We start from the raw sequence: 26,815 nt of genomic DNA on the forward strand, positions 1-26,815 counted from the left end.
TGTATTTAATGGCATCATTATTCTTAAATAACTGTTGTATTTTACTGTATTCACATATATTTTAAAAGTTCTCTGTAATTGTAATCAACATATGTATATCATTACTATGTATCTAATTGCCTCATTAGTCTTGAATAATAACATGTATTTAAATGTATTTTAAAATTATTCTGTAGTTGTAAATAACAGATGTATTTAACTGAATCTGTATGATGTATTTAATAGCCTCATTATTTTTGAATAACTGTTGTATTTAACTGTATTCAAATGTATTTTAATGTATTCATATGTATTATTCTTGAATCTGGAACTGAGTTTTCACTTATCATATTCAGTTTCTTTTTCTTAATTTGATTCATTGTACTAATACTATGTAATTAAATTTGTGTATAGCATATTGACATCATATTCTACTATCTGAGAAAGAAGGGAAAGTACAACCAAACAAGCAACTTCAAGTATACAACTGTTGATTGTATATTCAAGACAAGAATCGCATAAATTACAGCATACCTGTCGAAGATTTCTGCGATTCTTGTCTTGAATATACAATCAACAATTGTATACTTAAAGTTGCTTGTTTGGTTGTACTTTCCCTTCTTTCTTAGATAGTAGAATATGACGTCAATATGCTATACACAAATTTAATTACATAGTGTTAGTGCAATGAATCAAATTAAGAAAAAGAAATTGAATATGATAAGTGAAAACTCAGTTCCAAATTCAAGAATAATACATCTGAATACATTAAAATACATTTGAATACAGTTAAATACAGTAGTTATTCAAAAATAATGAGGCCATTAAATACATCATACAGATTCAGTTAAATACATCTGTTATTTACAACTACAGAATAATTTTAAAATACATCTAAATACATGTTGTTATTCAAGACTAATGAGGCAATTAGATACATAGTACTGATATACATCTGTTGATTACAATTACAGAGAACTTTTAAAATATATGTGAATACAGTAAAATACAGCAGTTATTTAAGAATAATGATGCCATTAAATACATCATACAGATTCAGTTAAATACAATTGTTATTTACAACTACCGAGTAATGTTAAAATACATCAGAATACAACTAAATACATCAAATGTAAAAGATACATCTGAGTATAATTGAATACATAAAAGTAATGTAAGACAAATTTGTGTGAGCTCAATTTGTGAGTTATACAATTAGACAAACAAATATTAAAGAAATGAATTATAGCGGAGTTCGAAGGGGTAAAACTTACATTGCCATCCCATAGTTTACCGTCAAACGATAGAAGGTAAAACCAATTTTTTGAATTTACTTGATCAACTCCAAAATCCAATGGTATATGAAGTGTTGACTTGTTCTTCTTGTAATGGTCTTCCAAATTACTTCTACAAGTATGATATAAAAAATATATTATCCATTTTTAAAAATATAAATATGTAATAGACATACGGGGGAAAAACTCACTTTTGTTCATGTCTAGCGAGAAGACCATCACGAACCCATTTGTCGTATTCCTGAATGCCTAATGTAGGATGTGGCCCAGTTATTGAATCATCCTCAAAGGGGTGTCTTTTTTAAAAATGGGGGTCAACTTTACTGAGGTACCAGTTGTTCATTGAATTCATGAATAGAGACTTTTAATTATAAAAATCATGGGGAAATAGATCATTAGTTTATAAAACACTAACCTGCGGAATCAAAGTTAGACTCGTAAGACATAGAATACCATCTACTTGGTCGCTGATTCCTATGAGATGGTACTGGGTTTGATTCAACTTTTTTTGCGTTGTTGTGAATCACAATTCTAGTTTCTGGAATTTGACTGGGAAGAAACTTGTCGTCCAGCTCAAATTGAGATACACAGTAATCTGTAGATATACCCTCTTGGCCTATAGGTGGTATGTTGCACGACACCTCTGATGTAGTATTCCCCTCCACTCTTGACTCCACACAAAGAGCATTAACCACTGTATTCTGTTAGACGTATGCATCATTGTTAGTGTAGTAACTGACTGTATGAATACAGTTAAATACATATACAATATAGAAACTGAATATGATAAGTGAAAACACAGTTAAATACATCACACAGATTCAAGAATAATACATATGAATACATTAAAATACAGCTGAATACAATTAAATACAACAGTTATTCAAAAATAATGAGGCGATTAAATACATCATACAGATTCAGTTAAATACATCTTTAAATTACAACTACATAGTAGTGTTAGAATAGATCTGAAACATTTAAATACATGTTGTTATTCAAGAATAATGAGGCAGTTAAATACATAGTACTGATATACATCTGTTAGTTACAATTACTGAGAACTTTTAAAATGCATCTGAATACAGTAAAATACAATAGTTATTTAAGAATAATGATACCATTTAAAATACATCTGAATACAGCAAAATACAGCTTAAATGTATACATGTATCATGTTGTAATATATATGTGAATACATGTAAATACAACATGAGAAGAGCACAATAATTATGTAGAAATAAAGTCAGGAAAATACAAATGCATATAGGATTAAGATAATTAAAATACTGAGTTATTCTGTATATACTTGTATTTCACAATGTTACAAAATTGTTTTATATATGATTAATCCGAATAAGAGCAAACATGAGATATAAACATATGCTAAAGATGTTAAAAAATGTTAAACCTCAACATTATCCCCGACAACTGTATCAGTCTGTCTGTGACCTTTTGAAATATCTTGCAAGTTGGAATCATATGGCATTTCAATACCATCATCACGACTCCCTGTGGTTTCATTTCTCTGGTGTGAGCTTTCTTTTTGCTGATTGTCTTGAAGATGGTCAGAAAGCATCTTAAAGTTATCATTGATCAATGATCTAAGAGACTTAAACTCACACACAACCTTAGCAAGACAGAAATAATTAGAAAAGTGCGCCAAAAATATATGAATGTTAAGCACTAAACTGTAATGCGTAATGTGTGGATAAAAAACTCACGTATTCTTTGAATAAATTTAGGTCTTTCCTCAAAGAAGATACTTCATCATTTTTGGAATCTGCCAGCTGATTGTGAAGCAAAACATTTTTTGCAATTTCAGATACACCAACAGGAGGAATCTTGAATTGATTCTCTGTATTTGAGGGATGAATAATTTGTTCCTTGCGCTTTTTATGGGCGGTGATGAAGATGGACCAACACTTGTAGCATGTTTCATCTTACACTGAAGATCATGTGTAGGAGAAAAGTCATCTGAATCCTCTGCCGACTTGTTTGAATGAGTAGGAGTAGGACTGTTCTCAACAACAACGCCTACTGGAGGAGTAGGAGTAGGACTGTTCTCAACAACAACGCCTACTGGAGGAATCTGAATAACGGCAAGCTCTATATCGGTTGGATGGATGTCCTTGTAAACAATCTGAAAAACGAAATACAATCAAAGTCTTACTACAATGGATGTATGCAAATCTGGAATCAAACTGTAATTTGTATTCAAATGAAGGCGGCAGTAATTGTCACACCTCCTTTTTCCGCACCGCGAGGTGCGTAGGGAGTTTTTCCAATTAAAGGACAATCAAAACGGGATTTATTTATTCATTTCAGAGTCGCCACTTGGGAGATTTAGGGTGTCCCAAGTCACCAATTTTAATCCCGGATCGAGGAAAAGAATGACTCCATATTACAATCTGCGTACCAGAATCCGGATAAGGAATTCTGTTAACCCGGGAGAAGGTGTTAGGCATTCCCGAGTTCCGTGGTTCTAGCACGGTCGCTCATCTGTCATATTCGGCTTATTTATCTGATTTTAAATACAATTATGAACCAATGTGCAAATTTAACTTTTTACCACTTTATTATTATTATTATTTTTTTAAAAAAAATTGTGAACATCGTTTAAAACATGTCTTTGGATTACGTCACATGAAATGCACCCGCAATCCGGAACACATTTTTATTCAATGTTTTAAGATTTAGATTTGGGTCGCATGAAATGCGCATCCGAGTTTAAGAAGGTAAAATTGATTAAATCGCGCCTAAAGAGTCTAGCGCGTCATTATCTTTGGGGAAGGAAGTGAAATTCACTAAACAATCCATCCCAAATTCTAAGTAATTTTTTTTTTAAAAAAAAATTAAATAAATAAATGAGATTGGAGAATCCTGTAAATTTTTGTATTATTTACATCTATTTATTTTTAGCGAAATCCTTCCTTATTTTAAGAATATCCTTTAATGACTACCTTTTTATTATTACTAAGTTTGTTTATAAATATAAAATCAATATCTACATTCTTGAAAATGACATATTAAATAGAAGAGAAACAAATATTAACAGAAAGTAATAAAATTATAATCATAAATACAACATGGAATTGTCGAAAAGTAAAAAAATAAAATAAAAAACTAATTATCCCATAGTTGGATTAAAATTCAAATTGTTAGTAAGACTTAAGCTTATTGAAACTAATTATTTACAAATACTGAAAATTGAAAGAAAGAAAAATAAAAACTTGAGTACTAAATCATATTTCTAAAAATTTAAACAATTTAACCTTAACTAACTTTGTTTTAATTCATCATGTCCTAATACTTGTTCGCAAACTAATTCATGTTATAACTGAAATTGACTACATGATTCTGATTAACTTATCGTTAACAAAAAACCTTATGAATAAGGAACTTAGTTAATTTTTGCCAAACTGATTCAATAACGCCATTTTTACGTTATTTCTTCTATTTTTGTTATTAAACAGTTTTAATTAATAATCAGGCTTAAATATATTTCCTAATAATCTGGTTAAGGCGTTATTTAATATGTCGCTATAATATGCCTAGTTATGCCAAATGACAGTGATTTACAGAATAATAATACATGAATAACCTAAATACAATACAAAAATTAAATTAAACTAAATTAAAAATTTAACACTCCATTCTTCATTTCAGCTTACAAAATGCCAAAATTACAGTTGTGTACCTGATATTGTCAATATAAGAAGAAGAAAGTCAGCAACGTAATACGTAACACAGCAACAGCAACAATAACCAGCAATAACCAGCCAACGAAAATCCCAGTGACAGCTTTGAAAAATTCAAAATAAAATCCAAGAATGCCGAAAATAACGGACAGAAACCAAGGGAAATTTTTAGATTTTTGAAAGGCTATTTAATCTTCAACCCTTAATTTCTACACATGTATACCAGAATATTTATCAGGTGTGTACTACTTTCTCTTCTAATTTTCAACTTTTTTTTTCTTTATATGTTTTTCTTTTCTTGAGAGTTTCAATGTTTTTTTCGGAATAAATGTTCAGTTCCTTTTTTTCTAATCTCTCTTTTTTTCTCTCTGTCCTCTTCTGATGTTTCAGACCTCTCTATATATAATCCCCACCCTTTAATCAATTAAAATCAATCCCTTTCTCTACCAAACCCATTATCTTCCCACTCATCCCCATTACATTAAATAAATATATCACACCACCCCATTATATTTTGTCCCCTATGCTTCAAATAAAATAATGCAAGATTCCCCTTTAAATTAAATCTTGTCCCCCCTTTATATTAAATAATCATATCACAACCCACCCCATTTCATTTTATCCCCCATGCTTCAAATAAACAATTACAAAATGTACAATTCCTAAACTACCCCTTCCGACCTTACTGAAATTACCAAACTACCCCTGAACGTATTACAAATTTACCAAACTACCCATCAGCTATAACACATCAATTAATCAAACTTAACCAAAATATAGACAATATGATCAATTTCTAACAATGTTCAAACAACAATATGAACACGGATGAACATCATAACAACAATATCATATGAACATGATTTTAACAACATTTCAACAACAAATCACATGAACACAAATTGAACAACCAAGAACAACTAAAATTTGATTGAACAATATTTTAGCAACAAACAATCCTATTTTCGGATTCAACACCAACAACAAACAAAGTATGAAGATTTCTAAATTCAATCATATTGAACTTAAAATCAACTCTAACAACATTACAACAAACAATTCTTATATTAAACTTTAAACAAGATTATGAGAACAATTCAAGAAATAATCATAAATGGTAATCAAGGAATCAAACTATACACATTTCGGATTCAAAATCAAACGGATTCAAAATCAAACAAACATAATATGAACATGAATTAAATCTAAAAATAAAAACGACGGATTCAAATGACTAAAACCCAACATACTTCCCTTATTGCAACTAAATTCTTTTAGGCAAATGACAAAACAAAACTAAAAAGAACAATTATGAATTTAAATTTGAACTTTAACAATATTAACAATTTCCGTAAAATACATCAAATACATAAAACAAATTGAGGAAACAATTAAACCTCAATTTGTATTTAACTAACATTAAACTAACAACATTTACCTAAACAATAAAACAAACATGAAATAAACATGAAAAATTCACCAAATAATGAACAAAGTAGAAAATTATTTCAACGAAGAACAAACCAAACAAGAATTGAATCATTTATCGATTTTGGATCCGAAAAATGCCAAACAAAAATATGGACGATAAATGAGATCCAAAAAACCACTAACCGGAAATGAAACGACGAACAACGACCAACCAACGACGAACTCGGACAGTGATCGACGACATCGACCAAAACTACTCCATGTACGCGAACTCGACTGGACTGAATGATGAAGACGAAACGGAAGCAGCTGATGATGAAGAAGCCATGGCCATCGAGGTTCGCGAGCTCAACATGGAATGAAGCAGTAGCATTCGCTACTGCTGGACATCGGAGCTTGAAATGGACGCAGCAGCAGCTCGGACGCGAGGAGGAGCAGCGGCGACGGTGTGGAGGAGCAGCGGCTACGGTGTGGAGGACGACGAAGCAGTGGCTATGGCTGTTCGAGCTGAAGAAGACGAAGTGAGGCAGCAACTAGGAGGACGCTGAAGCAGAAGCAACGGGTAGTCCATGGTCGAGCTTGAGCTTCAATGGAGAAACAACGCTGGGGCGATGGACTGTTGTGTCGTTTGTTTGTGTATGTGTGTGTGAGTGTGACGACGTGAGGGGGTGTTCGTGGTGGAGGGTGGTCGACGTTGGTGAGGGCAGCCATGGTTGTGCTTTGGAGTTTTGAGGAAGAAGAAGGAGAAATGGGGGGGGGGGGCGGATGCTTAGGCATTTTTAGGGTTTACTATTTTTTTTTGTTTTTCTTTGTTTTATTTTTTGAAATGCAAGATAATAGGGTGTTGGGTTATGGACCGGGTTGACCCAGTTCGAAATGGACTGGGTCGTAGGGAAGATTGGGCCATTTTTTGGGCCTGTGGCTTGAAATTGAAGAAAAGGCCCAATTCCGACTTTATTTATATTTTCGCTCTCTTTTCTTCTTTTATTTTTCTAAAACTAAATTATAAAAATACTTAAACTATTATTAAGAACTAAATTAAGTTATAAAAGCGCAAATTAACTTCCAATAACAATTAACGCACAATTAAGTATTAATTAAGCATAAAATTGTATATTTGGACATTAAATGCTAAAAATACAAACGATGCCTATTTTTGTAATTTTTATATTTTTGTAAAACAAATTTAATTATTATCAATTGTAGAATTAAATCCTACATGCAAAATGCGACATATTTTTGTATTCTTTTTATTAATTTAGCAAATAAACACGCACAGACAACTACAAATAATTATTCAAAATATCACAAAATTGCACACCAAAGAAAAATCATTTTATTTTTGAATTTTTTGGGAGTAATTCTCATATAGGGCAAAAATCACGTGCTTACAGTAATGATTAGTAAGTTATATGCAATTGTATGCAGCAGTAATAATGAAGGCAACAACAACTGTATTCAACTGTATGCAGCAATAATTGTATGCAAATGTATGCAACATTAATGATTAGTAAAATGTAAACTAGCCACGATACAAATTGTAAATTACCATGTTCCCTTTGTTATTGAACATGTCGTTCATCAGATAAGCAAAGTTTCGCTGATTTCCGGTGGTTCTCCAACTGAGTATTCTGGGGACCACGTTATCAACTCGGAGTGCAATTTTGGGATCAACATTTGAACAACACTCATAAAACCACACTTACATTGCTAGGGGCATCCCAGCTATCCTGTAGTACTTCTTCTGAGCATCCATCTTCTTGCTAATAGATTTTATCAGGCTTTCAAATGCTTTTAAACCCCATGGATATTCAGAATAACGCTCACTCTCTACCAAGTCAAAATGTAGCCTTGGGATGGTTGTGTTGTTCTTCTCGGATGAAAAAATGAAGGAGTGTATGAAATACAACACAACTATCTTCAAGGCATCCCCATCATTGTCGTGACCCCAATTCTTGTCAGCAAAACATTCCATCAAATTTTTCTTTTTGATAAGATTGACACCTCCAAAGTAAGTCTCAATAATCTGGTTAGGAACCTTTTCATTGAACTCAAAATCAGCAAGGTTACCAACACAAACGCAAACTCCCTTATTGAGAAAGATAATGAAGTACCATTGGCGTGTATTACAAATACATTGTCAGTACTTCCTTCTAACTGGAGAGCCATGAAGCATCTGAAGAGTTGATGTTGGACTTCACACCGCTTTATTTGAAGAAAATTTCCAAAACAAGTATCACCCAGTTGTTTGTACTGCTCTGGAGTAAGATTTTCGTTTAGCTCGGAGACTATGTCAGTGTTAGTATATACACTGATATGCGGTGCAAATATAGGCTGTTTTTTCACAAACAGCTTAATTCCCTGCATTTAACAAGAATAAATACATATAAATACAACTGAATACAACACATATTTCATAGTACAATTGGCATGAATACAACTAAATACATACTGGAAAAATAAACTGGAGTAAGATATCAGTGATAGAAATATATGTACTAATATAATACATACGCATACAACAAATAAAGACATTGCAATTAGAATAAAACAGTGATGGGAACTTTGAAAATCCTTATAAATACAACTAGAAGAATATATCAGAATACATATACATATCTGTATCATCGATTTCTATAAGTACAAAAATACATTGAATATCCCTTTTGAACAGAGAATTCAACAGGTTTATACATATAAATACAAGTGAATACATCAATAATACAGATGAATACATCAGAAATTACCTTTTCTTCTAGTGTATCCGAGCTTTTACTTGCTTCAACCTCCTTCCCCTTGACAGATGAAGCTTCAGAAATATGTTTTTTCCTCTTTTCCGCAATGGGAAGTCTTGTTTCCTTCAATGATTTCTCGACTTGGGTTTCTTTGAAATTGTCATGTCGAGATTTTGTTCTCTTCTCCAATGCCATATTTTTGGCTAAACCTGCATCCAATTCCCCTTGAGTGATTTGCAAGGAGAAAGAAGACCCATCGAAAGTGAGAATTTTAGTAGGTATACCTCTAGTAATCAACTTGAGGGGTGTATTCTCAGATATTGTGAGAATACGCTTGGATAGTGTTGATTAAGGTAAAAATTCCTTTTTTTTATTTTACTATCATATGGGCAAAGTGCACGAAGTCGGTTTTAGGACCCTATTTTGGAAAAAGTCAAAACTTAAAAAAGTTTTAAGAATTGACCACCTCAGAATCAATTTCAGACATACAGGTACAAAGTTGAAATCACAGGTTCGAAGTTTTCAAATAAAATCTACAGGCCTAAAACTGGGTACTGCCAAAGCCTAACTTCATACCAATTTAAATGAAGTTCAAATTAAGTTAGGCTTTGATGGTACCCAACTTCAGACTCATAGGTTCTTAATTTGAATTTTCGCTTTTCAATCTTCAGACCTAGACCTGATCAGAGGAGTATGAAGTTTGCCCAAACAAACTAAACTTTGAGAATAGTTTTTAAAAACTAAATATATTTTAAATAGGGATGGTACAAGCGACCTGGTTTATTTGGCTATTAGAATGTCACTTTTATTTAGTTTTACAAGAACTAATATAACATTAATTTTAAAAAAAAAGGTAAATAAGTGAAACAAAAATGTCAAATAGTTATACGTGAGTCAATCTAACTCTAATACATTAGTTACAATATGCTATTCTTATTTAACTTTAGGTTGTGAAACTCTGTAAAACCACCCCAATCACCTGTCTTCTCAGAAGACCCTTCAAGCCCGTTATCAGTGAATCATTCTTCAACATATAGATTACATTCTGGCAAGGTGAGCTAATTTATGTTGAAAATTGGCAGTGGCCCCGAAGGTTATTACAAGGTCTTGCTTCGGAAGACAATTACTAACTAATATTTTTATAAAAGTTAAAAGTAAAGGTCTAGTTGATACTCGTCCTCCAGAATAAAGTAGAAATCTAAAATAGTACTTCCGACCTAGTTGTCATGAATTGTGTCCTATGTCTTGCTGCTGTGTTCTACCGTTTTACCTGAACCACCATCTCTGAATAGTAGAGATAGGAGTATGCATGAATGGAGCATATCTTTGAATCAGAGGATTTACATGCCTCCCGATCTTAGCCCACATGTTCTGATGGTAACCAGCAGTAGCAGGAGCTTGATACATAAGCTTCAATAGCTGCACATGAGTTGAATACGCGTCAATGAGAGTTAGTGATAGTAGTGGCCTGACGTAATGTAATGTACTGACTGACATGATGGAACACGAGATGTAACTTGATGGAATTTTACGGAGCAAGAAGCTGAAGCTACTAGAACTTTTAGAGTTCACTCATTTAGAATTTACAAGGAAAAAGAAGCTGAAGTACTTCAATGAAAATGACAGAATGACACATACCTGCCAATACATGAAAGCTTGTATTATGTTACGCTGCCACCTGCATTTTTTAGGATGTGGAGAATTAAATGCAGAAAATGGAAAGAACAATGAGAATAACAAGTACCAGCATCAGTTACAGAAACTTGGTGTAAGAAAATGAGCTCTGATACTAACGATAAGAGGGACACAACTAGAAGAAATCCAAGCCCAATCTCAGCCTGTGAAGACAGTATGCTAAGAGTAGTTGTGTTCGACTCGATCCATACACAAGCCTCTTCCAAGTATTTCCTGCAGATATTGCCATGTAAGTCAGAAATAAGGAAAAACTTTCTAGGACCTCCCCTCCCTCCCCCCCCCCCCCAACCAACAACACACACCACAAAATAATCAAGGGGAAGCAATAATAGGCAAAAGCACATCTAGGAGATCTACAACATGAATAAATATTTTGCCATTATATCGAGGATTTCCTAAGGTTTGTTCTACAGCTTTTGTAGGATATTATCAATTTTAGAATCATTCATTTCAAGAGAAAGAGCTCTTTTTCATGATACTTAAGGAAAAGCAGTTCTGCTACCTGTACAAAGAAGATGTGCTGAAGTTGCGTCGAAGAAACTTCGCAACATGTTCAAGTGCTCGGCATAAAACAGGAATCAAAGCAACTGCTTAGCATTGATCAATTAACACATGTTATTGAACCAATAGACCACATTTCTATAAAATCACAGAGAACGAGAGGGACAAACAAAAATAGACCAAAGTGAAGCTCACATTTCAAGTAAAGATGTGAAGTGACAAAAGTAAGGCAGTAAATGAAGTAGATAAAATCTTTCGTCACAATAACTGACTGAAACCAAACTTGCACGGCCTGCAAATTCCAAGCGCTAGGCTTCTGCAAAAAGGGGATTAGATTATCAAAAGTCACCTCATAGGCCAAAAGACGTGAACTAGCCTCAACAAAGTAAGAGGGGCGAATCTGCATTCAGAATTTACCCCATATAATGAGTATAATGAATATAGGGAAGAACATGCAGTTCCTGCAAAGGCCAGTCGAAATGCTCTGTTTGACAGATTTGCAGGTATAAGTGGTAAGATAGCAAGAACTGCCACAACAAGAACCTGCAGAGAAGAGTACCAAAAATTAATCGAAAGAGATGGCTAGCTATTCTGTAATCAAATCAATCGCAAGAGCGATAAACCCAATCATCAAAATCATCTAGCGCATGATTTCCACGCTGAAAGTCAATGGCACATTAGAAAGCACAATGGAACAGGCAGAAATGCTTCAGTGAGATTAAGATAGAAGTTTATATGAAGCTTGATCTCAGAAATCCCAAGAGCTCTTAACAGACAATTTTCAGAGCTAATGAAATGTACAAAGGGCTCTCCCCTCTGCGCTGCAAGAGACAGGGCATCACTGACAGAAGGAATTAACGTACTGTGACATCTAAAAGGAAATGGAAACCAAATACAGTATTTATTTTGGAAAACTGACAAACACCCATTGATGAGTCAAGTTTTTCCATAGCTTGTCTCCTGGAACTTAAACAGCAAATTCAAACAAAAGGTGATATCAAGAAGAGGTAAGATATCATGCAATGATATTTCTGATTAACGACAAAGTGGCCTCTTTCTTCCCCCTTCTCTTTCATAGCATCCCCTCTCCCCTCCCCAATTAATCAAGGCTAAAAGAAGTCATGATGAAAAGCAATACTTCTACAAGGAATTTTTCCATAATGTATCCTGTTCATAGAGAGGCATCACCTGATAGTAAAAGTTGGCATGTGGTAAAGCCTGCATATCAGATTCCATCACTGTAAAGGAGATGAGGTCCTATCCTTGAAAGTATATATCCAATTTTGGGCTCTTTTTGCTAAAAAGAGTTAACAATTAATCGTGTATCACATAGAGCAGTTACTACATTTTAATTTGTTGGAAGAAGGAAGCAGCCAATCAAAACTTTCTCGCACAGAAAATCATGGTGCAAAAGATAAAAAGAAAATGTTAAAAAAATTCAAATCACTAAGATGAATATATGGTACCCAAGCATTCACTGAAAATTGTAGAGTTTGTCGATTCCATCGCAGCAATGTTGCACTTGAAGCTGGAGTCGTGGATGTTCCAGAAGTTCTACTAGCTGGCCCTGAAATAAATATCATTTGGATGAAATACACATTTACATTTGAAGTGAAGATGTCTACCACGCAACGGGGCTTTTTTGTAACCTTTTCTCAACCAAAAAGGGGCACTTTTTATTCATTCAGAGTTCACTAGTAAGAAAGAAATTTATACCAGAGTTACGTTGTCTTGGCTGGTTGTTAGAAGTTGATGATGACGACGACGATGAAGAAGATTGTGGGGCTGATGATCTTGCTGCTTGGGACGAACTGCTGAGAGTCATTGGTTCAACAATTAGACCAGGATCCTGGGCACATAGATACAATCAACAATGTGAACCTCAGAGGAAATTTCCCCACAATTAAAATAATAATCATCCCCTGATTATTTAGATCATCTGAAATTCTACTGTCAGTTACAGCCAAGCTTCAGAGCCCGTCAGAAAGGGTAGATAAGTCACTTATAGCAAAGTTTAGAATTGGAATACACTTCAAGTTACTGCAAGTTAAATATCTCTCGCTGTTACTCAGTCCATAGTATAGTACTGGTATGTCAGGACGGTTTACACCACTATATAACATATAACAGAAAACTAACGGAGGAGAGTATTTCATATGCTCCGGTACAACAAAACAATACGCAACTATGATCTAAACATTAGGAACTTATACAGTAATGCAAAACAATCACATCATAGAAAGAGAAGCAAGTGATACACTTGACCCATGAGAGGAAGAAGCAGAAGAAGAAGGAAGTGGGAACAGCCAAACGAAGCAAACATGAAAGTCTCTTCCCAATTTAATCAAGTCAAACTTTGTCAACATTGTATTCATCAGCAATGGATTCATATAAAAACAAGCTAAGGAAGAAGAGGATGAGACAAAGTGACCTGAATGAACTTCAGAGATAAAGGCCTCCGTGTGGTCAGGGAGCCTCCATAAATTTCATTTGGCACCATATGACATAATGCAAGGGATAAGAAAGCAGTGCACTACAGTTGATGGGGCTGTAAGAAAAGGCCTACAAAAACCTCATACTTAACACGCAACTCCACAAGAGCAAGAAAAAAAAGGATAATTTGTGAAATGTCAAATAAACAGTATCAGCTCAGACTGTAATAAACCTCAAACACTGAACTAGGGCAACTAAAGTACACATCGGAGAAAAGCTGAACATGCAGAGAAGAGAGGTATTATGGTCAAAAAAGCCAAAAACCAGTTCTGCACATACACAAACTCATAATCGAATGAAATCGGCATCCCGGCATCAAGATTACCCCGGAAACTAAGCCTTCCGAATCAACAGAGGGACATTAGATCCATTATTATACCACAAAAAGTCCGGCATTAATTAACAGGCGAAATACAAGGATCTCGGAGCAGTTAGAAAAGAATACTGTAAACAGATATAGTGTGTATATACAAATGAAATGCAAATTCAATAAGTTCATCAACTAAGCACCAAATCTCAAGCTAATTGGAGTCATCATCTATATATGTTCCGTTCAATTCGGCCCATCAAGGCATATGATGAATAAGAAAAAGAAAGAAAACGTACAATGTAACGCTGGTAGAACTTGCGCTTGAAATGGTGGACAACATCGGAGCGGGAGCCCATGTGGGGAGGAATGAGGATGTTGGACCAGTAATCGGCCCATCTGGGATCATTCTCATAGTCATACGCCGCCGCCGCTATTCTCTTCAATTTCTGTGGATCATCTACTCCTTCTTCTCCCATCGCTCCCTCGCTCCCTGCTACTGCTAGTAGTTGTAAAAATCCGTGGAGTAGTCGATGCTGCTTCTACTACTCTTCACAGTCGTTTAGTAGCAGGGAGTTCTTTGGAACTCTTTTGACGGGCAGCGCTGGAGAAGGATGTTTCCCGAAAGAATATTCCAAATACATTAATTTTGTTATAAAATAAAAGCAATGCACTAAAATATAAATAAACAACAACAACGACCCAGTAAAATCCCACAAGTGGAGTCTGGGGAGGATATAGTATGTATGCAGACCTTACCTCTACCACAAAGGAGTAGAGAAGCTGTTTCCGGAAGATCCTCGGCTCAAGGTAATAAGAAAAACAAAATGTAAGAAGTCTTTTCTTCTTTCACTTTGGTTTATCTTTCCACTGCAATTACATAGCTTTTTGTGATGACCCGCCATGTCATCATGCCACATAGGCGTCATTTGGCATATATTATTGCCTTGTGGAAGCTTACATAAGAAGAAAGCTAGCATTTGTGAGAAGATTCTAGAGCGGTATGAATATTTCCTTAGGAAGAACCTAGATCCTTATGGATTTGCTAGGAAAGTGCTTGGAATCTTCTAGTCTTGTAGAGAATTCTAGAAAAAGTCCTTATCTTGTAAATATCAAGGACTTGTGTAATAATTAATATTTACACAATAGCCCCTAAGAGACTAGTATATAAAGTGGGTCATTCATTTGTAATTCATCAAGCAAACAATTCAAGTTCTCTCTAATACAAAGTTTCCTTTAATAATTCTCTTGTGTTCTTTCTTCCATTCTCTTAGCGATCCTAAGTGTAGTGAGGCTGACTTGACATAGCAAGAACGTGAGCAAGTTGTGCAAGATCGTAAGCGAGTTGTCAAGTGTCGCACGTGCACTTAGTTAACAACTAAGGACGTGACACTTTTATAGGCATAAAAAATAAAGATGATGGACATAAAGTAGGAGATTTAATCTTTAAGTTATTCACAACATGGGCATCCAATGTAGCATACAATGTACAAACGATGCTATTCACAATATGGGTATCCAATGTAGCATCCAATGTACAAACTATTTATAACACTCTCCCTTGGATGTCCATGTAAGATAATGTGCCTCTTAAGAACTTACAAAAAAATATTGGGATATACATAGTTATTTATAATATGCATTACTTGCTGCCTCATTAAAAACCTTATCAGAAAAACCTAGTGGGACAAAACCTTGGTTAAAGAAAATAGTGCAGCGTGTAGTTACTCCCCCCTGATGAAAAATCACTTAATGTCTCGAAGACGACGTATTCCAATCTTATATATCAGTTTTTCAAATATTGAGGTTGGTAATGCCTTAGTGAACAGATCAACCAAATTATCACTTGAATGAACTTGTTGTACTTCTATTTCACCATTCTTCTGAAGATCATGGGTGAAAAAGAATTTCGGTGAAATGTGTTTTGTTCTATCTCCTTTGATATATCCTCCTTTCAATTGAGCTATGCATGCAGCATTGTCTTCATACAATATTGTTGGAATATTCTCTTTCGAAGAAAGACCGCATGTTTGTTGAATGTGTTGAGTTATCGATCTCAACCAAACGCATTCTCGACTTGCTTCGTGAATGGCTATTATATCTGCATGATTTGAAGAAGTAGCAACCATAGTTTGTTTTGTCGAACGTCATGATATGGCTGTACCTCCACTTGTAAATAAATAGCCTGTCTGAGAGCGACTTTTGTGTGGATCAGATAAATATCCTGCATCTGCATAACCAATCAATGATGGTTTGGATTCATTTGAATAAAATAAACCCATATCAATGGCCCCTTGGAGGTATCTGAATATATGTTTAATACCATTCCAGTGTCTTTGTATTGGCGAGGAACTAAATCTTGCCAATAAGCTTATTGAGAAAGCTATATCTAGTCGGAAATTATTGGCAAGATACATTAATGCCCAAATTGCACTAAGATATGATACTTCGGCACCAAAAAGCTCTTCATCATTTTCATGAGGTCGAAATGGATCTTTCTTTATATCAAGTGATCTCACAACCATCAGGGTACTCAATGGATGTGCTTTATCCATATAGAATCGCTTTAAAATCTTTTCGGTGTATGTTGATTGATGGACAAATATTCCATCTTTCATATACTTAATTTGTAGATCAAGATAAAATTTTGTCTTTTCAAGATCTTTCATTTCAAATTCTTTCTTCAAACAATCTACTGTTTTTGGAAGCTCTCCAGGAGTTCCAATGATATTTAAATCATCAACATACACGACGATTATAACAAATTCAGATCCAGCCTTTTTTATAAAGACACAAGGATAAATTGGATTATTCTTGTACCCTTCTTTCAATAGGTATTCACTCAGGCGATTGTACCACATACGACCTGATTGTTTCAATCTGTATAAAGATTTCTGAAGCTTTATTGAACAAGTTTCTCGAAATTTTTTATATGCTTCTGGTACTTTAAATCCCTCGGGTACTTTCATAAAAATTTCGTTGTCTAATGATCCATACAAATAGGCTGTAACAACATCCATTAGATGCATATCAAGTTTTTCTTGCACTGCCATATTTATGAGATACCTGAAGGTGATAGCATCCACTACAGGAGAATATGTCTCCATATAATCAATTCCAGGCCTTTGGAAAAACCTTTGTGCCACAAGTCGTGCTTTATATCTAACGACTTCATTTTTATCATTTCGTTTCCGCACAAAAACCCATTTATACCTTACTGGCTTTATGCCTTCATGTGTTCGAACTATGGGTCCGAAGACTTCACGTTTTCCAAGTGAAGTTAACTCTGCCTGGATAGCGTCTTTCCATTTTGGCCAATCATTTCTCTGTCTACATTCATTGACAGATTTTGGTTCAAGATCCTCATCTTGTTGCATTATTTCAACAACAACATTATAAGCAAAAATGTTATCGGTAAAAATATTATTTCGGTTCCATCTTTTCCCGGTTGAGACGTAACTTATGGATATCTCTTCATTCTCATTATTTTCAGGTACCTGGACCTCCCCTAAGGTCTTATCATTTGTTACGTCTTGGGGCTCTTCTTGAGCCACTACCTCTGTGTTATGTTCACTTTGATCACTTGCTCCTTTTCTTCTTCGAGAATTTTTATCTTTAGAACCGATTGGTCTACCACGTTTCAAGCATGGCTTAGACTATTTTGTTTTAATTAATTGTCCGGCCAGGATATCAACTCGAATTGGAGCATTAGCAGTTGGAATATGTGACTTAGTCACCCTTGGTAGGTCAGTGAATGCATCTGGCAATTGATTTGCAATATTTTGCAAATGAATAATCTTTTGAACCTCTTGTTCACATTGATTTGTTCGAGGATCTAAATGAGACAGTGATAATGCTTTCCAATCTATCTTCTTTTTCAGCTGCTTATTTTCTCCCCCTAATGTTGGATATATTGATTCATCAAAATGACAATCAGAAAATCTTGCCGTAAATAAATCTCCAGTCATCGGCTCTAGATATTTTATAATAGAAGGAGATTAATATCCAATATATATCCCCAACCTTCTTTGAGTACCCATCTTTGTGCGTTGTAGTGGAGCAATTGGAACATATATCGCACAACCAAATATCCTAAGATCGGAAATATTTGGCTCCTGACCAAAAGCCAATTGCAATGGGGAGCCTTTATGATAACTTGTGAGCCTTATCCGCACAAATGCTGTTGCGTGCAAAATAGCATGACCTCATACTGAAATGAGAAGTTTTGTTCTCATAAGCATTCGTCTAGCGATTAATTGGAGGCGTTTGATCAATGATTCTATTAGACCATTTTGTGTATGAACATGAGCAACCAGATGCACAATTGTTATCCCAGTTGAAATACAATAATCATTAAGAGCTTGGGATGTAAACTCACCAGCATTATCCAGACGAATTGTCTTAATTGCATAATTTGGAAGTTGTGCTCTTAGCTTTATTATTTGAGCCAACAATCTCGCAAAAGCCATTTTGCGAGTTGATAATAAGCACACATGTGACCATCTTGTAGATGCATCTATCAAAACCATATAATATTTGAATGGTCCACATGGAGGGTGAATGAGCCCACATATATCACTATGTATATGTTCCAGAAATGCAGGGGATTCCATCCTAACTTTAATAGTTGATGGTCTAATAATTAATTTTCCTTGAGAACATGCAGCACAAGAGAATTCCTTAAATTGAAGAATCTTCTGATTCTTCATTGCATGTCCATGTGAATTCTCAATTATTTTACGCATCATATTAGAACCAGGATGGCTCAACCGGTCATGCCAAATAATAAAATTATCTTGATTAGTAAACTTCTCGTTTACTACGACATGTGTTTCAATCCTGCTAATACTTGTGTAGTATAAGTTGGAGGAAAGAGCAGGTAACATTTCAAACACATATTTCTTACCGGACATTATTGTAGTAATATAAAAATATTCAATCTTTTCATCATTTGTAGTTTCAATATGATATCCATTTTGTCGAATATCATTGAAACTTAATAAGTTTCTTTGAGATTTACTACAATATAGTACTTCATCAATAGCCAAATTTATTTCTCCTGGTAGTAATAAATTGGCTCTTCTAGAACCTTCAATTAATCTTGTACTATCGGATATTGTATTAACATTCACTTCTTTCATTACCAAATAAGAGAAATATCTCTTATCTTTTAAAATAGTGTGTGTTGTAGCACTATCCAGAAGACATATATCATCTTTATTAATCTTGAGTCCAACTGAAGACTAGAGAATTTTTATATTCTTAATAAAATATGGCTCAACTTAATGGGAGTTAAGAATAAAATTAGAGCTTCGTGCTGATAACGTGTCATAAAATAAAAGCAATGCAGTAAAATGTAAATAAGAAGAGATAGAAAGAAGGAAGAAGTCTTTTCTTCTTTCACTTTGATGTATCTATTACATAGCCTTTTATAGGCATAAAAAGTAATGATGATGGACATAAAGTATGAGATTTAATCTTTAAATTATTCACAATATGGGCATCCAATGTACAAACTATGTTATTCACAACATGGACATCCAATGTAGCATCAAATGTACAAACTATTTATAACAAATTTGTCATTTATTTACTTTTTGGGGCGAGTATAATCGCTCAAAAGCGAATTTGTTTATTATCTTTAGTGGCGACTAATATCGTCACAGAAAATAAATACATGCGCCAGTAGGTCGCTCTTCCAGCGACAAAGAGTTACCTTTGATGGCGACTCGCAACTGATATATCATTCGTTACACTCAATCATTTGTAATTTAGCTTATTAGTGTAACCGGTTATGATATATTTTTTTTGATGGAAATATGGAATTCTTATTACTTAACTAGTATTATTACAAGGATAGAGAGTCCTATTGGGCTCATTCATTTGTTATAATTTTCACTTCACGCTCATTCTAGACAAATTCTTGTAATTAGCTTTCACGTAATCTAAATATTCCTTACAATCAATCATCTATATCTATATTTATATCTATCTATCTATCTATATCTATATCTATCTATATCTATATCTATATCTATATCTATATTATTATAAAAGTACGAATACAATGTCGGTTTACAAAAATAACCTTAAAAATAAATTTTATATTAGACAAAATAGTCATTTTACTATTTTCTTAATATTTAGGATTTTGAAATCAATTAAAATTATGTTTATAAGTCTTTACTTATTTGATTAATATTCCTTTGGTTTTGGTAAGTTACATTCTACGATGAATAAAACTATACCATAAACTTAATATCATAAACTTTTGCTTTCTCCCGAAACTATATAGATTTATTGTCTGAAGTTCTCCCATCCAATGAAACTTTAATTAAACTACCCTAATTATAGTTAACAAATTCTTGAGTCAACAAATGATAAAATACCATTCAATAGCTGTATTTTTTCTTCAAAAGATAATTCCGTGTTGGAAAAATTAATTATATTTTGCTACAATATATGATAGATAAAATTATAATCACCATTAATAATTTAAAGTTTAGATGAATCGATAATTATTCTAACATCTGTTATAAATTAAGAAAAAATAAGACCTATTTCCTTCTAATAGGAAGTTTCTTTTAAAGTTAAAGATTGCCCAGTAAATCTACTTCTTCGGAAGGAAAAAATCCTTATCTTAATTTGAAATGATTTTTTTAATTTTCGCAATCAAAAAAATTGATAAAGTATTTTTAATACAATAACAGTAATGACTATGCCTCGATCCAAAACAAAAATGAACTAAACAGCTTTAAATTATATATTAGTTATCTACAACCAAACAACTTTAAGTTATATATCGATTATTACAATCAGCTAAATAAATATTTTCAACTAAAGAAGTAATAGTTTTCACAATATTTATGCAAGTTATACAAATTTAAATTATTTCTTTAATCTTGGTAATAGCACTTGAAAACTGAAAGTTCTAGACCGAATAATAGAGAAAAATGAGAATATATGTCAAAATTTGTTGCATTAATAAGAAGTGAAAGAGAACAAATAATAATTACAAGTAATAACTGATATTCAAAAAGAAGTTTATCGCTTTGGGGATTTCTCGAAAATTTAGGCATCACAACTACTTCCAGGTTAAGAGCTATTGTTTTAAAACTACTATTCGTATTGAATAAAAATGTACTAATATTTAAGATTTTGCTTAATTTTAGAACTTTAAATCCAACCAAAACTGTTATTTGACTATAGTAGTAACATTAAAGTCCTAAAACTTAAAATATCGAACTTTCTCCTAAGCCACGTGGCAATTTCACAACGTGGCAATATTGTATTAGAATTGGGAAAAAGAAATTAGAGCTAAACCTCAATCGTCTTAGACTAATTCTTTTTACTTCTTCTCTTTCATAACTATATTACAAAAAGTCAACTCTAATATTGTTGGATTATTCTTTGTAGATAGATAGGATGAATCGAAAGAATATTCTTATACTGTACATAACTTGAAATACCGAGAGGCATGATAATGTTACATATAAGAGAAAATACATAAAGACCCCATTCAACTTGTCCTTGGAAATCATTTACATATCTAAGCTTTACAGGTGTCCTAACACCTCACTATTGTTAAAACAATTGTATTTATTTACCCCCTCCTAAGCCCTGACCCAACTATATTAACTTGAGTAGGGAACACGCGCTTTATTAGTAAGACACGTAATTAAAATGTCTAGTAAATAAAAATAACAGTCTTTAAACGAGCCTTATTCACCCCATCAATTAAAAATTCCTAAATTGAAGAACCCTAATGCCCCACCAAAATCGATTTGCTTGAACACAATCAAAGTGACCAGTTACAAAATCCTTCGATTTCGCTGTTATTTAGAGTTCCTGAAGAGTTGGAGGAAAACCCGTAAGTCGAAGTTCTTTGAAGAATCAAGCTATAACATTAAAGTTGAATTATCTGCGAAATATTATTACGTTTGGAGGAGAAAGATTAACCTTTGCTTTCAAAGAGCAAAACTTCAAAGAGCAATTTGATGCAATTTCGGCAGAATTTAGAAGAAGAAGAAATTAGGATTCTTCAATTGGATTTGGTAAAATATTGGGGAAGAATGAATTTACCGTTAGTTGGGGATTATATTGAAGTTAAAATTTTATTTTTTAAGTTTTTTTAATGATTAAAAGAGAGCAAAGACGCGCTCAATTCCGTTGTCTAAGACGCGCGGCTTACCAGGACCTAAGAGGGAGTAAATAAATACAATTATTTTAACAATAGTGGGTTGTTAGGACACCAGTAAAGTTTAGGTGTATAAATAATTTTTCAGGACAAGTTAAATGGGGTCTTTATGTATTTTCTCTACATATAATAACAAGTGGTATATATAGCAATAATGACTTTATCAAGAGGTCATATTGTTCACTCTAAATTTGACATACCTCTTTAAATAATCGAGATAACCATCATAAAAATATCAAAGTATAGTGAAGATATGCTATATCGATAGAAAAGAAAAATTAATCTGGGATAAACCACTTATATGGAGAAGCGTCATACCATCGACACTGACGGTATGAGCTTTATAATGGACGTCGAGGAATTATTGGGCAAAAATATAATTTTTGAAGGTAATTTATGACAAGTACTATCAGTAGTTCCAAATCAATAAATACATAAATTGTAAATGCAACACGGTAACTTCATATTTACGGCATCAAATTGAAAAGATTAGGCTAACAAAAAATATAAGAGTGTGAATGAATCTGATATCCAGTGATATTTTGTTTCTTGTCAAAACAAAGAAGAGCATACAATTAAAGATAATTGATCTTTCTTCCAACCCAATTGATGTCAAGCCCAATGGTGATAGTGGTATTGAAGATTGCTTAATAAGAAAAATATGTTCATCATAAAATAAAAAATAAAATTACGAAAAACACATGATAAAAATATCTATCTTAGCTTAGGAGAAATAAACATGCTTCGAATTAGATGTTGATGGCAAGTTTTCTGTTGAGAGCAGAGCATTTATTTATTTTGATTTCACACAAAATGATACCAATAACTATTACAAACAAAAATATTTAAAATACTTAGCACCAAATGATTTTCACTATACAGGTTCATTGTCTAATTTAATTATCTATCTATCTCTCTCTTTCGCTTGGTAACTATCTCTCAAATTATATAGTTTTGAATTCAAGTATTATGTTAATATATAATAACAATTGCATTTTTCACATCAATTTCATTACAACAAATATTTTTGCTTCGTACAAATTTTTGATAAATGTAGTTTATTATTCTTTCATTCAAAAATTGGTTAAATACATGTATATAGAAACTAGATTGCAGAACAATCTGTATGTTGTACTTTCAAGAGGGGTATTTTGTTTCTTGTCAAAACAAAAAAGAGCATACAATTAAACATAATTGGTCTTTCTCCCAAACCAATTAAATGTCAAGCCCAATGGTGATAGCAGTATTGAAGACTGCTTAATAAGAAAATATTTTCATCATTAAATAAAAATAAAAATAATGAAAAATACATGAAAAAAATAGCTTTCTTAGCTTAGGAGAAATAATCATGCTTCGAACTAGATGTTGATGTCCAAGTTTTCTGGTGAAAGCAGAGCATTTATTTATTTTGATTTCACACGAGATGATACCAATAACTATTACCAAGAAAAATATTTAAAATACTTAGCACCAAATGATTTTCACCATAGAGGTTCATTGTATAATTTAATTCTCTCTCTCTCTCTCACTTGGTAACTATTTCTCAAATTATATAGTTTTGAATTCAAGTATTATGTTAATATATAATAACAATTACATTTTTCACATCAATTGCATTACAACAAATATTTTTGCTTTGTACAAATTTTTGGTAAATGTAATTTATTATTCTTTCATTCAAAAATTAGCTAAATACACGTATATAGAAACTAGATTGCATAACAATCTGTATGTTGCACTTTCAAGAGGGATATCAAGATCGACAACAACAGTTCTAGTTAAGGCAGAGCAACCAAATCATTAGGAGGAAACATACACACAAAAAAATATCGTCAACAAAGAAGTGTTCGGTAAGATACCATCACATTAAATACTTTTAAATATCCTCTCTTCGGTCCACTTTAAGGTTAATATGGTCAATTATATTGTTAATTAATGCTAAAAAGTCGATTCCTTAATATGTGTGAAAGCAATCAAAAATCACTTAAAGTGGACTAGAGAAAGTAATACATAATTATCTAACTAACATGACAAAATTGATCATTTTTGTAAGTTTTGATGATGTCCTTTTATTTTAAATTCATGTATAATGCAAATGTAATAATACTTTTCGGCAATTAGATGAGTGTTGTGTTATTATACATAAAATTTCTTTCATTAATTAAATTTTATTGTTCGTTCATATAAATAAATGTTTAAACTATCAAGTACCATTATTAACGTGCAACACATGCTCGTAGATACTAGTCTATCTATATTTATCTATCTATATCTATATTATTATAAAAGCACCAATGTTCCACGCTAAATGTTAATCGACTAAAATATCCTTAAAATATTGATCGACTTTTATGCCCTTCAAAATATAAAATATATCTTCATTAAATTAATTCACAATGGACAAAGTTGTAATGTGTAAGACTTTTCCTAATTTCACATAAATTTCTGATGCCGATCAAGTTCCAAATTTTTAGATATGATGTCCTACTTTTACTTGAAGTTTTAAATCATACGAATTCCACATTGAGAAGGAGATTGAAGCTCTCTTACCACTATATGAATAGTTTGCGGATTGAATTCTTCAATAATCGACTTTATCAGTCGTTGCATCACACACAATGTTTTGCTTAAAAAGTTAATTTGCATGTCTTGCAGTTTTTACACATAATTTGTATATATTGCCGTTTGATAGCATGCGATTCTGCCGGAATGCTCAAACTGATTACATGGACAATACATATGCATCTATAATATTGAGTTTTTATTTATTTTTCACTGATGAGCAGATGAGCAGCTGTGACGACCCGACCCGTCGTCTCATGAGTTACTGCTCTATTTTTCCCATTCTCAGCTTCTTTATGCTTTATTATCCGTATCTTATGTGATCGAGTTGGTTTGGAGTGGTTTTGATAAGAAATGAGACACTTAGTCTCTTTTAAGAAGGCTTAAGTTGAAAAAGTCAACCAGACGTTGACTTATGAGTTAGAGGGCTTGGATATGAATTCCGACGGTTCGGTTAGCTCCGGGAGGTGATTTGTGACTTAGGAGTGTGATCGGAAGTGGTTTTGGAGGTCCGGTGTAGAATTTGGCTTGAATTGGCGAAGTCAGTATTTTGGCGAATTCCGGTTGATAGGTGAGATTTTGATCCGAGGGTCAGAATGGAATTACGAGAGTTGTTGTAGCTTCGTTATGTAATTTTTGATGTGTGTGCAAAATTTCAGGTTATTCGGATATCATTTGGTTGGGTTTTTGATCGAAAGTGTATTTCGGAAGTTTTTGGAAACTTAGGCTTGAATTCGATGAGTTTTGGGTAATTTGATGTTGTTTGAGGTATTTTGATGATTGGAACAGGTTTGAATGATGTTATGAGTTATGTTGACATGTTTGGTCGGGGTCCCATGAGGCTCGAATATGTTTTGGAAGAGTTTTTAGAAGATTTTGGCGTTTTGATATGAGCATGTAATGATTCAAAGGTCCATTTTTAGTTCTAGAGATTGAAATTTGATTTTGAGACTTCCGGAATTTTGATAATGAATTATAGGAGTGATCTCGAAAGTTTGGTCTAATTTCATCAAGTCGCGATTGAGTTTTTGACGCGAAACATGAGTTAATTGTTTAACGAGCGAAATGGGTATTGAACTAAGCAAAATGAGCTCCGAATTGAGTTTCGACTGAAGGGCTATATTCGTATTATTATTAGTGACTCATAGGAACAAGAATCATCGAATTCCAAGGTCCCAGGCCCGAGAAATAAATTTTTGAGTAAAATTGCTTTCTGAAAATATTTAAGGAAAATGGAAATAAAATTTGATTAGAAAGTGATGGTATAGGGCCTGTATTTTGGTTCCGGTGCCCAGTACAAGTCTTATATATGGTTTAAGCACTTTCTGTAAAGTTTGGTTGAAAATGGACGTCGTTTGACGTGTTTCGGACTCAAAATGGAAAATTTGATGTTTTAAGAAATTTGAAGGAATTCTTGGATTTTAAAGCTTAATTCGTGGTATATGACGTTATTTTGGCGATTTGATCGGACGGTTAAGTTCGTATTGTATTTTGGGACATGTTGGTATAATTGGTTAAGGTCCCGAGGGCCTCGGGTGGATTTCGGAAGGTTAACGGAATGGAAATCGGATAAAAGGATTGCTGGAATTTTCTGTTGCAGAAGCTGTCTTGGACAGCAACTGTGCAATTGTGGAGCCTATTTTGGAAGCTTATATCTCAAAGTACATAAGGAATCTGTAAATTTACAAAACATGAAAGTTGTAGCCCTTGCATCCTAGTTTCCAGAAAGCTAAACCATTAATTATTTCGACATTTATACAGAAAGTTATGATCGATTGAATAAGGGTTGGTAAAGCTATTTTGAATTTTTTCAGAAATGTTTGATGCGAGGGGGCTACTTTGGAAGCTTATACCCCAAAATCTATAAGGAACCTGAAAATTTGCAAAACATGAAAGTTGTAGCCCTTACATTCTAGTTT

The 26,815-nt window shown here is 33.3% G+C and overlaps 2 protein-coding genes across 7 annotated transcripts; both read right to left on the bottom strand.

Moving 5' to 3' along the window:
- Positions 1 to 413: 413 nt before the first annotated feature.
- LOC142178585 (uncharacterized) lies at positions 414 to 8,941 on the bottom strand. Its single transcript, XM_075248432.1, has 12 exons — positions 8,921 to 8,941; positions 8,543 to 8,767; positions 8,113 to 8,444; positions 7,956 to 8,028; positions 3,199 to 3,417; positions 2,999 to 3,064; positions 2,686 to 2,904; positions 1,690 to 1,975; positions 1,466 to 1,523; positions 1,254 to 1,386; positions 514 to 632; positions 414 to 417 (listed from the first exon to the last, which is right to left on the bottom strand). The coding sequence occupies exons 1-12, from the start codon at positions 8,939 to 8,941 to the stop codon at positions 414 to 416; spliced, it is 1,755 nt and encodes a 584-aa protein (XP_075104533.1).
- Positions 4,884 to 14,759, bottom strand: LOC107766478 (uncharacterized). Of its 6 annotated transcripts, none has more exons than XR_012708117.1 (12): positions 14,437 to 14,759; positions 13,054 to 13,186; positions 12,804 to 12,904; positions 11,755 to 11,880; positions 11,533 to 11,653; positions 11,339 to 11,423; positions 10,936 to 11,049; positions 10,780 to 10,819; positions 10,412 to 10,560; positions 9,154 to 9,350; positions 7,956 to 8,767; positions 4,884 to 4,974 (listed from the first exon to the last, which is right to left on the bottom strand). XR_012708117.1 is itself a non-coding variant. In XM_075250405.1 (10 exons), exons 2-10 carry the CDS (start codon positions 13,835 to 13,837, stop codon positions 10,408 to 10,410), a joined length of 942 nt encoding a protein of 313 aa, XP_075106506.1. In that variant the 5' UTR covers positions 13,838 to 13,899; positions 14,437 to 14,743; the 3' UTR covers positions 10,236 to 10,407. The 6 variants fall into 6 exon arrangements, 2 of the variants coding, with proteins under 2 accessions (XP_075106506.1, XP_016440743.1); XR_001643713.2 differs by lacking the exon at positions 4,884 to 4,974 and adding an exon at positions 13,769 to 13,899 and having other exon boundaries at positions 7,741 to 8,767; positions 9,154 to 9,365; positions 14,437 to 14,743; XR_001643712.2 differs by lacking the exon at positions 4,884 to 4,974 and having other exon boundaries at positions 7,741 to 8,767.
- Positions 14,760 to 26,815: the final 12,056 nt, after the last annotated feature.

Source organism: Nicotiana tabacum, chromosome 3 (assembly GCF_000715075.1).
Source record: "Nicotiana tabacum cultivar K326 chromosome 3, ASM71507v2, whole genome shotgun sequence".
Taxonomy (NCBI): Eukaryota; Viridiplantae; Streptophyta; class Magnoliopsida; order Solanales; family Solanaceae; genus Nicotiana; species Nicotiana tabacum.

Excerpts from the sequence above, each read along its gene's own strand:
- LOC142178585 (XM_075248432.1), bottom strand. The coding sequence starts at position 8,941 with ATGTCTTTATTTGTTGTATGC. Across the intron at positions 1,976-2,685 it reads TTGTCGGGGATAATGTTGAG|AATACAGTGGTTAATGCTCT; the intron begins GTTTAACATTTT and ends TACGTCTAACAG. Across the intron at positions 633-1,253 it reads GTAAACTATGGGATGGCAAT|CATATTGACGTCATATTCTA; the intron begins GTAAGTTTTACC and ends ATTTGTGTATAG.
- LOC107766478 (XM_016585257.2), bottom strand. The coding sequence starts at position 14,616 with ATGGGAGAAGAAGGAGTAGATGATCCACAGAAATTGAAGAGAATAGCG. Across the intron at positions 11,050-11,338 it reads AGCACATCTTCTTTGTACAG|GAAATACTTGGAAGAGGCTT; the intron begins GTAGCAGAACTG and ends CAATATCTGCAG. Across the intron at positions 10,820-10,935 it reads CTAGTTGTGTCCCTCTTATC|GTGGCAGCGTAACATAATAC; the intron begins GTTAGTATCAGA and ends TAAAAAATGCAG.